At 47.6% G+C, this 17,641-nt stretch overlaps 1 protein-coding gene across 2 annotated transcripts in view; it reads left to right on the top strand.

Moving 5' to 3' along the window:
* The window catches only part of bmp16 (bone morphogenetic protein 16), a 13,107-nt gene extending 7,262 nt beyond the window's left edge, over nt 1-5,845 (top strand). The window contains exons 2-3 of one of the 2 annotated variants that reach the window (XM_080845397.1): nt 1,106-1,449; nt 3,172-5,845. In XM_080845397.1, the coding sequence (XP_080701523.1) occupies nt 1,113-1,449; nt 3,172-4,277 (1,443 nt within the window). In that variant the 5' untranslated portion in view covers nt 1,106-1,112 and the 3' untranslated portion in view covers nt 4,278-5,845. Of the gene's footprint in view, nt 1-989; nt 1,450-3,171 lie in introns of those variants that run through there. The other variant, XM_080845398.1, reaches the window with a different exon arrangement.
* Nucleotides 5,846-17,641: the final 11,796 nt, after the last annotated feature.

Raw genomic sequence — 17,641 nt, 5'->3', positions numbered from 1 at the left:
TCACTGTATATATAACAAGAGAGACACATACACACACACACACACACACACACACACACACACACAAAGATAGAGTGGCAGACAGAGACACAAATAGAGATATAGATTTCCATGGTACAACATAAGCTTAATGATACCCTTAGCTTATTGACTTAATATGAGCTGCAATGTAAAAATAAGCTACATGACCTGGTAACAGGAACGCCTTACCTCTGCCTTTACGGCTCTTAAATGGTTTATAATGACTCTTTATGGAGCAAAATAGCCACCATTATCGCACGGGACACACAGATAAGCAGCCGCACACTAGGAGATAAAGTCCTGGCTGACGAAAGCACTATGTTATCTCACTCTGCTCTCATTCTTTCTCTCCTTCTCCCTCTCTCTCTCTCTCTCTCTCTCTCTCTCTCTCTCTCTCTCCCTATCTCTGCCCCTGCTCTCTCTCTCTCTGGTTTGTCTTTTGACTGTGAAATTTGATCTGGTGCTTTTGGCCATATGTTAAACAAAGGCAATACATTTGGTGAAAATTCAAATGAAAAAATGATCTCTCTCCATTTCTCTCTCTCTGTTTATGCCTCTCTCTCCCTCTCCCCTCCGCTCCCTCTGTCCTTCTCAATCAATCAATCAATCAATCAATCAAATTATACTTTATTGGCATACATTAATGAACTCACTGTTGCTAAAGCTACAATTGAAACTGTGTAGAGTGTACATATTGAACATTTGGTGACGTTTAGTATTAATGAAAAAAGTAGAAAAAAAGAAAAGAACAACGACAATAACTAAACCAAAAACCTCTTTTTGAGTCAATCTAAGTTAGGCAATAACCAAGTAACCCTTACACATAAGCAAATACACACACAAAATATTCCCACTAACATACTCACACACAGTCGGTTGAATTCATTTGAATTCAGAATAATTTACTAATCATTTGAGTCATATCCATATGAGCTACAGTAATGCTCTTGTATTATGATTTAGAGTGTAGCTCATGTTGATGTCCTCTTCTAAAATAATCTTTCATTGAGGAGATGTTGATATCCTCTCATAATAGTATTTTTAATTGAGGAGATGTTCTCTCTCCCCCTCCCTCATCTCCCAGATCCACCATGTTCCCTGCTAGCCTCCTGGTCCTCCTGATGATCCTGCTGCTACCTCACGCCTCATTGGGTCGCCAGGGGCAGGTGGATGACGGCCGGGCCCACGTCGACCCATCGGCACCGGCGCCGGAGTCCACACTGGCCCACACCATCCAGAACCTGCTGCTGAGCCGCCTGGGCCTGCAGTCCCACCCGGACCCCCGGCCCGGCGCCGCCGTGCCCCAGTACCTGTTGGACCTGTACCAGTTCCACTCGCAGCAGTATCACCTCATCCAGGACCCCCACTTCAGCTACCCCAGCCAGCACGTGCAGGGAGCCAACACCGTACGCAGCTTCCAGCAGACAGGTAGGGTCCCACACAGGCCGGGTAGCATTCATGCTTCTCTGTTTCCTGGACAAAGATCCCACATATGCAGGGGTGTCCTTGGGAGGTGTCATGATGAGTGGACTTCACAGCGGCTGTTGGTGGCCTTTGGAATGGGGCTAGAGGATAACTCCTTAAAGAAAGAGTTGTATGATGTTATTTCTGACAAGACCAGAAATGGTCTTCATATTCTGGGAAATGTGTCTTAGATCGTCTTAACATTTCCGAAGCTAGAACCTGGTGATGAAAGGCATTGGAAATGAACAAAGTTCATGTGTATTGGTCCTGAACTTGTCTTGGAAGTCCCGCCCCTCTACTTCTGGCCAATTTGATTTTTTCCTCCAGTATCGGTCTGGCAAATTTTATATGCCAGGTTTGTGGGGAACTGCAAGGATCCTTAGAGCCAATCACAAACTGGCTATTGGCTACCTGGTTATGACCTGCCGCGCCATTGGCGGATTTAAACTAACCACGACTACGTAACAAAAGCGACGGCAAACTTCGATACTGCTCTCGCGGCTGTCTTGGATTATTTCAAAGGCAAGTTTTCTTTGAAAACAGAACAGAAACTTGCCCTGGAGCAATTCATAAAGAAAAAAGATGTGCAAAGTACGTCACCTGTATCGTTGGTCTGATTGGTTAAAGGAGTGTCCAATTACGTGACTGAAGTGGACCGCCATTGCGTAGTTCACCAGAGTAACTTAGCAAATGAAATGCAGTGAAGGGGGCGGGGAATTCCCAGACAAGTTCTGAACTCAGAGAATTGCATAAACATGTACATCCTGTCTTATGCTGCCATAGAGCAATAACTAAGGATGAAATAACCTCTGTGACCCCTGACCTACTGCCTGTCTGGTGCCTGATCAGACCCGTGCTGCTGCCTGGCAACTTCCTTTCTGACTTTCTGATGCTCTGACATACAAAAGCAGTGACTACAGTTTTGAGAGAGAGAGAAACTGAAAGACAGAGCGAGAGAGAGAGAGAAAGAGAGAGAGACTACTGTATTTGCCAAAGTTTAAGTGTGTGTTGGCAGCCAAAGAGGTGAGTTCATCACTCTCACAGCAGGACACAAAGGGGTAATGTGTACAGGTCAATTAACCTTCCCTCACTGCCCGCGAGCCCTATGAAAGAGCTATATCTAACTACTGACTCAATGCTGGGATTGTTTCGAGTTTTTTCCTTTTTTTCTTCTACCTTTTTGGCAGAGGAGATCCGCAGAGGGGTCTGGAAAAGTATATGAAAGTTTGTCAAAGTGCACCCGAGAATGATTTGCAATTATGACAATCAGACACTGCCAAAAAGCCTCTGCCTCTAGGCAGTAGACAGCGGACAGTTTAAAACATAGTGGAAACAGCGTATCATGTAATGGACAGTTGTAAAGAGTTCACATAAAGCAAATGATTCGGTTATTTTAGTCAGTGAAGCGTACTGTGCCCTTGTGTGCTTCTGTCTGTTCACTTTTCTCACCAAGGCCCTTTTTTCTCACAAGGTTGCCTTTCCTCATTTTTGTTCTCATGTCTGTGTCATGGATCATTCTATTTTTCAGTTTTTCAAATCAAATGATGTTTTATTGGCATGAATATATGTCTCCCTGTTGCCGAAGCTAGTTGTCTGAAACTATGTATAGTGTGCATATTATTGATTTTAAATGGACTTGAATTGAACCACTCTCTCTCCCTCTCTCTCTTTCTCTCTTTTCATCAGAGACCAGAGATCTTGATGGAGACCCATCAGAGGCAGACCGGATTCTCATCTCCTTCAATATGTCATCCATCCCGGAGGATGAGAGCATTGTGTCGGCAGAACTCCGGTTCCTGCGTGGACCCTTGGACGCAGAGGGCTCTCACAGGGTCCGCCTGTACATCTCCGAGGGCCACACTGACCCTGGGCCCCGTCTGCTGGGGTCCCGCCGGCTGACCGCGCAGGACACCCCCAACCGCTTAGCATCCTGGGAAACCTTCAGCCTGGCCAATGAGCTGTTCATGCAGCAGGTGCTGAGCGGGCGGCCAGAGAGCCTGACCTTCCTGTTAGAGGTCACCGCTGAGGATCCTGCTGACAACGCCACACGGAAGATTCCCAAGGACACCCTGGAGGGTACCAGACTGCCTGGGAGAAAAGGGGATGGCAGGCAGAGCCGCCTGAGAGTGAGGCGAGCGGCCGGGCAGGACGAGCACAGCTGGGCACACCAGCGCCCCCTGCTGGTGACTTACAGTCATGATGGCAGAGGTCAGCCACTGGTCCCCCGTGGCAAGAGGATCCCTCCGCAGGGGCGTGGTTCCAGGGGGGCAGGAAGGAAGGGGTCCAGTCGAGGGGGAAAAGGGGGACGTGACCGCGATCGTGACCGCAGCCGGGAGAGAGATCGAGATCGAGATCGAGATCGAGATCGTGACCTCTACCCTGAGCGCTCCTCTGAGTCGGACTGGCGTGGGGACTGGTGGTCAGAGCGGCGCGTGAAGCGCAACGGACGGCGGGCGGCCAAGCTGAAGCACCTGTCGCGGGCTCGCTGCCGCCGCCACCCGCTCTATGTGGACTTCAAGGACGTGGGCTGGAACAAGTGGATTGTGGCGCCCAGCGGCTACGACGCCTTCTTCTGCCTGGGCGAGTGCCGCTTCCCGCTGGCCGACCACATGAACTCGTCCAGCCACGCCATGGTGCAGACATTGGTCAACTCGGTCAACGGCGCCGTGCCCAAGGCCTGCTGTGTGCCCACCGCCCTCAGCCCCATCGCCATGCTCTACCTGGACCAGCACGACCGCGTGGTGCTCAAGAACTACCAGGACATGGTAGTGGAGGGCTGCGGCTGCCGGTAGCGGGAGGAGGGAACCAACCAAGCGAGTGGAAGGAGGGAGGATATGAGGGATGCATAGAGGAGAGAAGGACATGAGTAGATGAGACGAGGGAGAAGGAGCATGATGGAGAATGGCGAATGAAACTGGGAGAGTAAGAGAGTGGAGACGATGGAAGTGTAAAAAGTGAGTCGCTGAAGAGGCGAGTGATACAGAAAGTGAGAGAGTGAAAGAAAGAAAGAGAGGGAAATAGAGGAAGAGATCAAAAGTAGTCATAAAGGGACCAAACGCGCCATCTCAATGACCAAGTCTTCCCACAACCCAATGCCTCCTCAGGCACTAACGTCCTGTCTCTTTCTCCATCGCTCCAAAGGTTCACCGTCAACCAAACAGCAAGAAGCTAAGCTCACCCTCTCTCTCTCTCGATCTCTCTCTCTCTCTCGATCTCTCTCTCTCTCTCTCTCTCTCTCTCTCTATCTAATCCTCCCATCCATCGCCCCCAGTATAACCTCTATCAGTGCCCTGTCTGTGTTGTGGTAAGATCCGTGTTTACATTGCCTTGTATACTGTGCTCCACTGCCACTCTGAACCTTCTCCCGTTCCATGGCTCTCCTCACACCAGCATCACGCCAGTCTCACTGGAGACTTCAGCGGTTTAAGCGCTTATTAGTCCTGTCCCCCTGAGCCTTAAGAGGAAAAACACAGAAATAGGAAAACAAAACAAAATGGCTGCTGATGACCAGAGTGGAAACTATCTACACCGCTTGAAGGACAGTTTACCGTGTTGATGCTCCAGCGAGATGAGAGAGGCTTAAACCTCAGAAGAAGAAGAAGAAGAACAACAACAAAAAGAACAAACAAACAACAAAAAAATGACTGTCAGCAGTAAGCTTCATGCTATTCTATATTTAAAACCACAACAATAATACTGGGAACAGACTAGGCTGTTGTTTAAGTGTACAGTTGCTATTGTTATTATTTAATTTTTTTGTTGATGAAGATGTCGTAATCTTTTGCAGTCAAAGAATTCACATTACTTAAAAAAACGTTAAAACGTTATAAAAAAAACCAAGATAAATAAGTAAAGCTATTTCTTTTTTAAAGTGGTCTTAAGAGTAAATCTAATTTAAAAGTCTTTACGAATTCATTTATGTATTTAAATAGCAAATATGATGTATGTAATCCTGTATTGAAGATGTCTGTCTCACAAAGCCTTACTGACGTGCACAGCTTGGCCAATTTCGCAAATGTCAACACTGCAACACACACCCAACCAAAATATGGAGTCATAGTGGCTCTACACTCATATTAACTGACATACCACTAGTGTGCATGTTTCCATAAGGATTTCATCTAGTTTGAGATTGCCAGTACTGTGCGTCTGTGGAAACTGTAAAGCTAAGGCAACCCAGTCATACAAAACATCATTCACGCAGATGTGATCGACTTGTTGCTTTTGAGATCGCAATCTATTCAATTGTGTGGCATTTTACCATCATGTCGTTATCACACACAAAAAAAGTGGCTAAAGTGTTGAAGATAAGATTTAAAAATGCAATCGACTTGGTAAGAATTCTCACCTGAGTTAAATATATTTTGGTGGTATGTCAAAAACTCGTGAGAAAGGGATAATTTAAACCATAATAAAAAGTCGATACATTTGACGTTGTCTAAACATTGTGTGATGTGTAATAAACTAAATCAAGCAAGCACCACAATTTCTCCCATCATGCTGTCTCTCTCTCTGCTTGTTCTGAATGTTGTAATCTATTCAATTGTGTGGCATTTTACCATCATGTCGTTATCACACACAAAAAAAGTGACTAAAGTGTTGAAGATAAGATTTAAAAATGCAATCGACTTGGTAAGAATTCTCACCTGAGTTTCCCACATCCATGACTGAGGTGCCCTTGAGCAAGGCACCTAACCCCGATCACTGCTCCCCGGGCGCTGCCAAAGGCAACTCACTGCTCCGGGTTAGTGTGCTTCACTGTGTGCTTCACTGTGTGCATCACTACCCTGGATGGGTAAAATGCAGAGATATAATTCAGAGTATGTGTGTGTCACTATCTCTGCCGTTAAAAACAGTCACTAGTCACTAGGGCTCCATTTCCATTTCCATTCCATTTCCATTGTGTTTGTCTGACCTGGGTGACGTCTGCACCAAATCATAGAAGAACTTTTAACACTATCTCTCATTGGTAGAGGTCAGATGTGTCCATCATATGACCAATCAAATCTCCATTTATGGACAATCGGGGGAAGGTTTGTCCAAAACTCAATACATCAAATAAAACAGAGTAAACATCATGCAGTGCAAGATGAGGAACAGACATATTGTTAGCTTTACGCCTTAACCTTTGACCCCTCATCACTTCATGAACATCTTTCTCCTGCACTCTCCTCTGGGGGCTAAAGAAAGATAGGATGGATTTTAGCGACAATGAAAGTCATATTTCTGAAGTTTATCTGGTGTTCACTGACCTGCTGAAAATGGCGGCCTGGGGGAATGGAGGTGGAGGTGGAGGTGGCTTGGATCAGGAAGTTGTTGAGTCCTTTCTGGAAGCCCCAGAGAGGTGTGGGTTGACCCCCCAGCGGATTACCCTGCTGCCAGACCACTGCATCACCTTATCAATCCACTCATTGCCTCTGATCCACTCACATCTGTTTCTGATGGGGTCCTTCCACCCACAACACACACACACACACACACACACACACACACACACACACACACACACACACACACACACACACACACACACACACACACACACACAGTATAACTGGCAGCACTATGGCCGTTAATGGTCACCTGCAGAATGTTCCTCACAGATTTAGTCTGTTTTGACAGACACACACACACAAACACACACACACACACACACACACACACACACACACACACACACACACACACACACACACACACACACACACACACACACACACACACACACACAATAGCACACGCACACGCACACGCACACGCACACGCACACGCACACGCACACGCACACACACAGCAAGAAAGTGAGTCTGCATTCTTTCATGTCACATAAGCACAGACCCCTGCTGCACACCTCTCTCACCTCACCTCTCCCCCTGGTCAGGTAGGAGGTTCCGGAGGTGTAAAAGTATGCTATGTTTCCATTGAAGGTCCCACACACACACACACACACACACACACACACACACACACACACACACAAGGACTGGAGGATGTCCAGAATGCACTAACCACAGCTGGAATCATCTACTGCCAGCATACATATCGCTCCTCAACAGCTGTCGACAGCTCTCTGCCACAGGGGCTTTCTGTGTGTGTGTGTGTGTGTGTGTGTGTGTCTATACACATTCAGCTTCTGAGGTTTGGACGCATCAAAACCCAATAGGAACCTGACCTTTGACCTCTGCATCCACTCCTCTATCTCTTTCTGCCATCTTTGTGTCGTCTCTTAACTGAAATCCTCTATCTCTTACTGCCATCTTTGTGTCGTCTCTTAACTGAAATCCTCTATCTCTTACTGCCATCTTTGTGTCGTCTCTTAACTGAAATCCTCTATCTCTTACTGCCATCTTTGTGTCGTCTCTTAACTGAAATCCTCTATCTCTTACTGCCATCTTTGTGTCATCTCTTAACTGAAATCCTCTTTCTCTTTCCTTTACTCCTGTCAATGTCTCTCCACCTTTCTTTCTTCCATATCACCCTCTTGTCCTCCTTCTCTCATGCCAATCTCTCTCTATCCCTCTCTTCGTCTGTCCTCCCCATTCCTCCCCATTCCCTCTTCCCATGTTTCTCTCTAAATCTCAGTTGTCTTCTTCTTGTCGATCGCTGGTTACTCTTGGAGACTAGGGGCCCTATTTTAACGATCAGAAACGCAAGTAGGACAGCGCCAAACGCAAGTGTGGACGGCTCTATGGCGCATTTGCTATTATAACGGCGGAAAAAACACACTTGCGCCCGGTGCAAATGTCAAATGGGTTGGTCCAAAGGAGGTTACTCAGCCATAGGTGTGGTTTGGGCGTAATATGCAATAAACCAATCAGAGCGTCATCTTACATTCCCTTTAAGAGCGAGGAGCGCATATTCCATAGCGGCTTGTTATTATAATGGCGGAATTACCTGGAGGAAGACCGTGAGGCCACCAGAACGTGTGTTACCAGAAACAATCACGGCAATATTTTCCCATGCTTGTTTGGAGAAATGTTTCTACTTTTCATTTCTCGTTTGTATTTTTTCAGTTACTAGCATTCTTTTTTTGGTGGCAACATATTTGAAATAAAAGTCACATAAAAAGACATACTTTCCAATGTTTTGGGTTCACCCTCACTGAATCACTAGGTTATGTATGCATGGTAATAATATTGCACCCATCGGCACATGCAGTTCAACCTCACGTCTTCTAAAGTCCTCTAATATATCCTCATTTATGTCATTGACACATCCATGATTCATGGCAATGTTGTGTAAAACACTGGGGGGGCACGTATGTGAATATAGGTGCAGTCTATAGCGCCAAGGACGCCAGGGAACCCATACTTCTCCCAGAACGCCTGCTTAGCCCCATCCTGGCTGTCGGGTGTTACGGGAAATTTTATGAATTCCCCAGCATGTATAGCCGAACTTATTGCAGACTGGGATAGGGACAGTGTGCGTCTGTCCCCAGCTCATCTGCCAGGAGATGGCAGACATCAGAACCGCCATTACAATTAACCTGAATCATTTGGGTCAATGTGTACGCTAGATGTATGCCTATTTTTAAAATATCTTGGATATGGATATCACAATGATTTCCTCATGTGGTCAATACTTTATTTTCCTTGTAATTATATATGGCTTGCCAAAAAATTGGTGTAAATCTCTCGTGTAGACGAGAGAAGTAAAGTGTAGCCTACTGTGCGACCAAGCACGCGTCCTTAAAATAGCGTCTGAATACACGCCACAGACTCTACACAATGCGCCTCTGACATTAGACTAGGTTTTTTCTGGTCAATGGCGCAATGTCCTTTTGAAACTGCAAAATACCACTTGCGCCTGAGAAACGCCTTCTCTGTTCCGCCCCGCCCATTTCGGCGCAAGTTCATTTCGACGCGCGCCTCTGGAGGGAAAATCCCGCTGTGCGCCGGGAGCAAGATAGGAATGATACATGCGTCGGTGACAATGTCAATTGCGCTGGGTGCAAGATAGGGCCCTAGTTCTGTAATAAAGCTGGTGGTTCTCCACAGATCCTCCACAGGCCCGTACAGGTACAGCTTGTTGTGAATGGGCTCCGGTTGCATAGGTCCATATTTCATTACGCACGGATGTAGGGCAGAGGTGCCTACAGCCTTGTAGGATGTGCTCTGCAATCTGCCGTCTGCTCTGTAGCTCCGCATGTGCACATAGGAGATAGCACCAGATGGAGTTTACGGTGTGTGTGTGTTGTATCGGTCTGTTGTGCCTGGCCCGGAGGCAGAAGATGGCCGCCTGGTCTGGTCTGAACAGATAATGGTAACTGTCTTGTAACTGTCTCAATCTAACTCTCCCATTTCCACACAGCCCCCAAGGCCCACATTTGTCTCCTCACCTCCCATCTGTTTCCCCTTTATTCTATCTCTCCCTCCTTTACTCTCTCTTTGTCTCTCTATTTCTCCCTCCTTCTTCTGTCTTTCTTTGCATCACTCTTTCTCTTACCCCTCAATCTCCATCTCCCTGTCTCTCCCCCAGGTCAACCAATTGGAATGTGTAAAGGACTGAGTGGTGTGTGTGTGTGTGTGTGTTTGTGTGTGTGTCTGGTGTGTGTGTGTGTGTGTGTGTGTGTGTGTGTGTGTGTGTGTGTGTGAGTGTGTGAAGCATCTCCCCAGCAGCAGCAGGAGGTTGACACAGAGAGGCTTATCTCATCAGGCTCCGGGGCTGGGCTCGGCTGGGTACTGCCTGCCTTGACCCAGTCAAGCGGAGAGCACACCTTCACTCGGCCATTCATCACAGCTGTCCCGAGATCAGTTCTCCGCAACCCCCGTGACCCTGTGACCTTCCCCGCACAGGTGTCTGGAGTCTCTCACAGGGAGAGAACTGAACACCTGACTGCAGAGCGGCGGTGTAAATCACAGCCAGATGCCACCTCTGACTTCGGTGACTTAGAGGGTTTTTACAGCAGGCAGAGCGAGGCTCCCCAAAGAGTTCATTGCCTCTGGGACAAGGGGGCATGTTTTCTGAGCGCAGTCCGCAACGGAAATGAAGACAGGTGGGAGTCCTCAAACCGAAGTGTTCTTTATAAAGAACATGGTAGTTGCCATGGAGATGGCACTGCATGATTCCACATACACAATATCACTCTCAGGTTGCACCACACGCTAACAAAACGCCCCCTATATTCTCTGCTGAAACATTACAGTGTTGGAATAGATCCGTGTATCCATGACAGGGCTTGGGCTTTCCTGTTACCACACACAATTTACAGTTCATTGGGCAATTCACTTCAAACTAACTTACAACACAAGGAAACAGGCCTCAGTAAAACAGGCCATGGGGGTTGTGTTCTTGGGAGTCCTTTGATAACCCAAGTGACTAGTCAGACCGGCACCTGCTAGTAATTGAGTATGAATTCATTGAGTAGTAATTTATATGACCCCAAAAAGAAGTGTGCATTCTGAGGGGTGAGTGACAGCACATATCAGTGTCCTGCATCAAAGGGGGGGAAGAGAAGGCAGAGAGACAGAGCTCTCTCTCCTCTCACACACACACACACACACAAACATACATACACAGAGACACATAGACAGCCTCGGGAAAAATACCTGTAAACAATGGAAGAGAGGGTACACAGTCCACGCTCATACCGTTTTGCTCACTGTTTTCACCACCACTCAGAATGACGGGGGACAGTGGAGGGCTTACCCACTAATGTTGGACTCCTTGTGGGACAGAGGCGTGTGTCCATCAGCCTCACACACACACAGGGACAGAGGCGTGTGTCCTTCAGCCTCACACACACACAGGGCAGAGGCGTGTGTCCTTCAGCCACACACACACACAGGGACAGAGGCGTGTGTCCATCAGCCTCACACACACACAGGGACAGAGGCGTGTGTCCTTCAGCCTCACACACACACAGGGACAGAGGCGTGTGTCCATCAGCCTCACACACACACAGGGACAGAGGCGTGTGTCCATCAGCCACACACACACACAGGGACAGAGGCGTGTGTCCATCAGCCTCACACACACACACAGGGACAGAGGCGTGTGTCCATCAGCCTCACACACACACACAGGGACAGAGGCGTGTGTCCATCAGCCTCACACACACACAGGGACAGAGGCGTGTGTCCATCAGCCACACACACACACAGGGACAGAGGCGTGTGTCCATCAGCCACACACACACACAGGGACAGAGGCGTGTGTCCATCAGCCACACACACACACAGGGACAGAGGCGTGTGTCCATCAGCCACACACACACACAGGGACAGAGGCGTGTGTCCATCAGCCACACACACACACAGGGACAGAGGCGTGTGTCCATCAGCCACACACACACACAGGGACAGATACGGAACACATCTGCCACATGTGTCTCCGTGGCACGGCACCACCACCAACAGTAGCATCTCAGATTTTTCCCCTCAGAAAGTATGACGCTGAGGAGGAAAGTAAAGGTATAATTTGGACTGGGTAACCCTGAATGTGACAACAAACAATGCTCGGGGGCGGTCGGGTTAGTTTAGACTGCACTAGTGGTAGTTAGATGACAAACGTGTCGATTTATGACCAGAACTTTCCTTTGAGTCACACACACTTCTACTTCTTGGCCATGTGCAGCGGGCCTACAGGGCTGTAATGTCGCTTGGATGATATGGCCGGTGTTAACAGGTTGTATAAAACATTCATAGTGAATATATGAAAGTCTCCATTTGAGAGCGATCAAAAGTATTCTATTCATACAAACACGAGCACACACTCATGAACATATACACACTCACCCATGTATGCACACACAAACGCACACACATATGCATAGACACACACATGCACACACACACACACACACACACACACACACACACACACACACACACACACACACACACACACACACACACACACACACACACACACACACACACACACGCACAGGCATGCACACACACACACATATTCAAATACAACATGCTGCCAAGGTGTCATGCAGAACAGCGTTTTGCCGTCTAACTGAATCCTATTTTTGCTGTAGCATATAAACGATGCCCCACACATGGTTTCGTGGATGGATGGATGTAACAGCAGTATGGTGGAACTGCACACAGGGCTGGATAGACATGTGGTTAAACTTGAGCTGGGCTTCGGAGCACTGGAGCTCTGGATCCAAAAATCCAGGGGGGTGACGGGGGGTGACATGGGGGTGACGAATCAAAGGTGACCATGGAGGGGGGTGGGCGGGGTTGCAGGGACGTCTCACTGACTGACAGGCTGACAGGCAGACTGAACACCTTTTTACTCTGTGGGGTGGCTGGGCTGTCATCTCCACCAATCAAGCAGGGTGTCAACAGTGTAGGGGACCCTCTTGGTCTTTGACAGAAACATGTGCTCTCACACACACACACACACACACACACACACACACACACACACACACACACACACACACACACACACACACACACACAGTTCATATATGACAATTATGTCAAGCATGATGCACATAGATTTATACTTATATCTATGCCTTTATCTACTATAGATGCTTTTATCTACATATCTACACGTCTATATAACACAGATAAACACGAAAATACAACCGTTCCATCAGTTGGACTGCAATCATAACCATAGCCAGATGAGATAATAGACATATTTGCTAGCCTTAGGATTTGCTGTTGCTCTGGGAGTACGGTTCTCACCACCGGAACAATGTTTGTTCCGGAACAATCTGCCTGTGTTTGGCAGTGCCTGACACACAGGTCCAGTTGATCACTCAGAGTCTCTATATAAAAGTTTATGTCTAGGATGTGGAAACACACAGAAGGGGCTTTACACACACCACAGACAGGAAGGAATTTTAGGGCGGTAGGTCAAAGGTGAAATTACAGTGCTGCGCAGACACAGAGGCAGTATTTTACTGAGACGGACGATGCTTTACAACAGGGGAAGAAAACATTCAGCCAACGCCAAAGGCCGATGATGGCTTTATTTTCTCACATAGCTGGATGGTTTGCTAACATTGACCACAGAGAGTGCATGTGCAGTCAGTCCATTACTAAACAGGTGAATAACAATACAGAAATAATTTCACAATTTAGGCTGTAGTTTTGTTGTTTTGTGAAACCGAATCGTGTTCTTGTAGTCCAACAGGTGTTCTTGGACCTCAACAGGTAGAGCAAGGTGCTAACATCTGCAAGGTCATGGGTTGAATACGAACATTCGGATTCAAATCCGTAACTTGCTTTCAATATCAGCATCTGCTAAACGAAAGAAGGTAAATGCAAGTCAGACTAGTCAGATGTGAAACATCTGTATCCAAGCATCTCAAAACCAAGGGGGACCGGTGTATGCTTCCATCTTTAAAATCTGTAATTTCACTCCTGGACATTCTGTACTCATGAGCATTGCTTCATGGATATGCTTTAGATATAGATGAAGGTTCATGTTAAATACAAAAGCATGATGTGTCCCATGATGTGTGTTATTACTCACCATTACAAACTCACGCAACTCAACATAGACATAAACCATACATGAGCCTTCCCACTTGCCCTTAAACAGTCTACAGATTGTATCTTTAATGTTCAAGCTTTTATGTTAAAACAGATACCTCTGTAATTTCAACGTGTTATTATTTAACATTCTACTTCACTGCATGTTACTGTAGTCACAAAGAGATCTGAGCCTCATGTTGTAAGGTGAGAACCAGAGAAGGTTCTAGAATGCTCCATCAGAGGCCCAGCCCAAAGGCTGACTGAAATAAAGGTAAAGGTCAGGTTTTTAGCAGACGCTTCTATCCGAAGACAACCTGCAGCAATCGGGAATCGAAACCGCTGATGCTAACCACTGATATAAACCAACCACACCAGGTGTCATTCACACCTGATCAACAGCAGGAGATGGCTACTGTAGGGGATGTGTGTGTGTGTGTGTGTGTGTGGTGTGTGTGTGTGTGTGTGTGTGTGTGTGTGTGTGTGTGTGTGTGTGAGGCCGTAGGGCACTGCTGAGTGGGTCTGGGTGTTGTATTGGACGTGTTCCGTCTCTCTTCCATCTGGTGGTCTCCAACTGTGTGTGTCTCCACTTCCTAGAAACGCTGTGTTGTCTTCCCTGGGATGTAAGCAGCGTCATGGAAACCACAGGCTGGATAAAGACTTAAGGGACACAGAGAGCTGCTGCTGTAGCTTCTCAAGGCACTTCCTCTTCTCTCTTCTTTCTCTCTTTCTCTTACTCCCTGTCTCACTCCTCCTCCTCCCACTCTCTCTATCCCTCTCTCATACACCTACCACCCTTCACCTTCTCCTCCCCTTTTCTATATCCCATTGCTATATATGTCACTTTCTTTCTCAGTATATCTATTACCAACATTCCTTCTCTCTCTTATTCTCTCTCCTTTCCATCTTCCGTGTTTGTTTCTTCCTATTTCGCTGTCTGTCTCTAGTGTCTCGCAATGTGCTATTGCCCTCATTCATTCTTATTGTCACTCTCTCATCTCTGTCTCTTTCTTGTTCTATTTCAGTCTCCTTCTCTCCCCTTCTTTGTTTTTAATCCTTCCAACTTTCAATCCACAGCCCTCCCCCCCCCCACTCAGCAGCCCTGGGATGAATAATGATGTTTTTACAGGTGTCTCGCGATGCCGACGCTGTCCCCGCTCGGCTGGAAATCACATTCGACCCTTCCCTCTCCCCTCTCCCCCCCTTCACACCACTCCATATCCCCCACCCTCCTCCATCTCTCCTCTCTCCTCTCGTTTGCTCCCCTCTCCTGTGCTGTCATCCCTTTCTCCCTGCTGTCGGCACCCCCCAGCAGGTTGCTGGGTGAGATGGATAGGGAGCTATAGAACCAGAGTACACAGGCAGGAGGTGAGCTCCTTAGCAGCTCATTAACGAGCAACTAGGGGCCTGGGGGGTGCTGGTGGTGAGGGGCAGCCTGGAGGAAGGGAGGGGCGCTATTTGGTGACTCTCCAAGCCCCCCACCCCTCCTCAATCTCCACTTCCCATCAAATGTGTTGTATAGGAGTTAACCGATTGTAAGGAGAAGTAATTGGTGCGTAATTCCGATTGAATCCATGTCTCATCCCTATAGAACATCCTTTGAGACGAGAATCTCCTGGTAATGGTCATGAATTCCATTCCAGTTCTGGCCAAGTACTCAGTTCACCTTACAGAGGTCAGATGAGTACGGTAAGCATCTTAACGTACAGACATAACCATATGTCTGGGACCAAGATTGAAATGTGTAGGGAGAATAAGGTAGACTTGCACACACACACGCACACACACAGATAAGAGGCAGACAGACAGATACATATGAAGTGCTGTTTGGCAGGCAGATGGCTCCATAGATGTCCCTCTTCTCCAGATGTTATGAAGCCCACAGAGCAGTGTGTGTGTGTGTGTGTGTGTCTGTGCGTGTCTGTGTCTGTCTGTGTGTAGTTGGGGGGGGGGCTGTGTGGAGGAGGCAGGTAGGGAAGATGGAGGACAGGTGAGGTCATGCCAGGATGGCTTCAACACCCCCACCCCACACCCCCCACCCCCCCCACCACCACCACCCGCTCCCATGCCAGCAGGTGGTGATGATGGTCTCCAATGATGGTCTACCTGCTGTAAACAACATCGCAACGGGAGAAATCCAACAACACCAGCGCCCAGTACAACTGAGCTCCTTTGTCATAGCAACTACGCATTACAACACTGACCACCCTCACCCCCACCCCACCCCTCCCCTCCCCAAACAAAGAGAAAAGAAAACATCCATCCCCGGACCTCTTTTTTTTGCCCCTCAGGATAGTAGGATTTGCAGTCCCAGACGCACTGGTCTCGTTCTGTCCTTCTGTGTCTGGTGTATATCACGTTCCCACTACACACTGTTTCTGTTTCTTGCCTTTCTGTTACTGTAGGTGGTCGCAGTTGAAGTACAGTGCTTTGGGGGAGAGGAGAAAAAGCAGGCAGGATTGATTTTTCTGTTGCGCTGAGCACAGTGAGAATTCCTCGCCCCAAACATGCACATCCGTTATGTGTCTGGAGGAGTCGCCGCTATATTTCAAAATGGCTTCGGTGTTACTCAAACTCCCCATTTCTCATCCCTTAGGAGCAAGGGAGAGAAAGCCAGAGAGAGAGAAAGAGAGAAAGAGAGAGAGAGTGAGAGAGACAGGGGGGAGAGGGGAGAGAAATGGAAATGGAAATGGAATACGTTTTATAAGTCAAGATACAAAATATACTCTTGAATAGTATATATAATAACATGTGTGTGTGTGTCTGTGTGTGTGTGTGTGTGTGTGTGTGTGTGTGTGTTTGTCTGTTTCAAGAGGGCAACGTGATCCACTTTGGTCTTTTACTGTGAGCCATAACCGTAATGTTTTGATGGCAAGCTGGTGGCCTGATGTACGAAAGTGAAAAACGACTTGGGCTGACAGGGAAGACAGTTAATCAAACATGATGAATGGCCATCTGGGGTCATGTCCCCCCCCAAAACAAAAAACACCACAACATAAAACAAGACCAAAAACGCACCCCTACCCCTCCATGCGCCCCGCTACCACTTCCTCCACTTTATTTTTTTTAATATCTTTTAGAGTAGCATGTTCATTCTTTTCTTTCTCTTTCCTTCTCCCCATCTTTTCTGAAGGGAATGGCAGGCAGGGGACTCATTGCATTTGCACATGTGCTGTGTCCTCAGTCCCCTACACCGGGCTGGTAACAGGGACGTGACAGACTGCGGTCAATCACTCACTCTTCCCGGGACATGGCGCTCCAGAGGAACATTATGGCGTCTTCTCCACCCTTCCAGAGAAACCAGCGGAGAAGAGAGACGACAAAGAAGAAGGTGAGGGTTTGTTTTATTCTTTTTTTGAAAAAGAAGAGGAAGAGGAAGAAAAAAATTGGGGAAGGATAGAGGGAGGGAAGGAGGGAGAGGAAAAAAAAGAGAGCGGGAGAGAGAAAGAGAGTGAGGGAAAGTAGAGGCCTGGCATAAAGATTAGATTAGCACTTTAAAACATCTGTGAATGCATCCGGCTCCTGCTACCATTTCCCATCAGATCCTCCTGCCTGATCTCTCCATACTTTCCCCTCCTCTCTCTCTTCCACCTCCATTTCCTCCCTCCCTCCCTCCCTCTCATCCCTCTTTCTTGTGGTCAAGCCGACTTCTTTTTTCCCCCTCTCCTCCCAGGCCTGTTTATTTCTCTTTCTGTCTCGACCTTCTCATT

The sequence above is a fragment of the Sprattus sprattus genome (genome assembly GCF_963457725.1).
Source record: "Sprattus sprattus genome assembly, chromosome: 9".
Lineage (NCBI taxonomy): Eukaryota > Metazoa > Chordata > Actinopteri > Clupeiformes > Clupeidae > Sprattus > Sprattus sprattus.
Note: the sequence above shows the minus strand (reverse complement) of the source record. Positions and strands in the feature narration are given on the sequence as shown.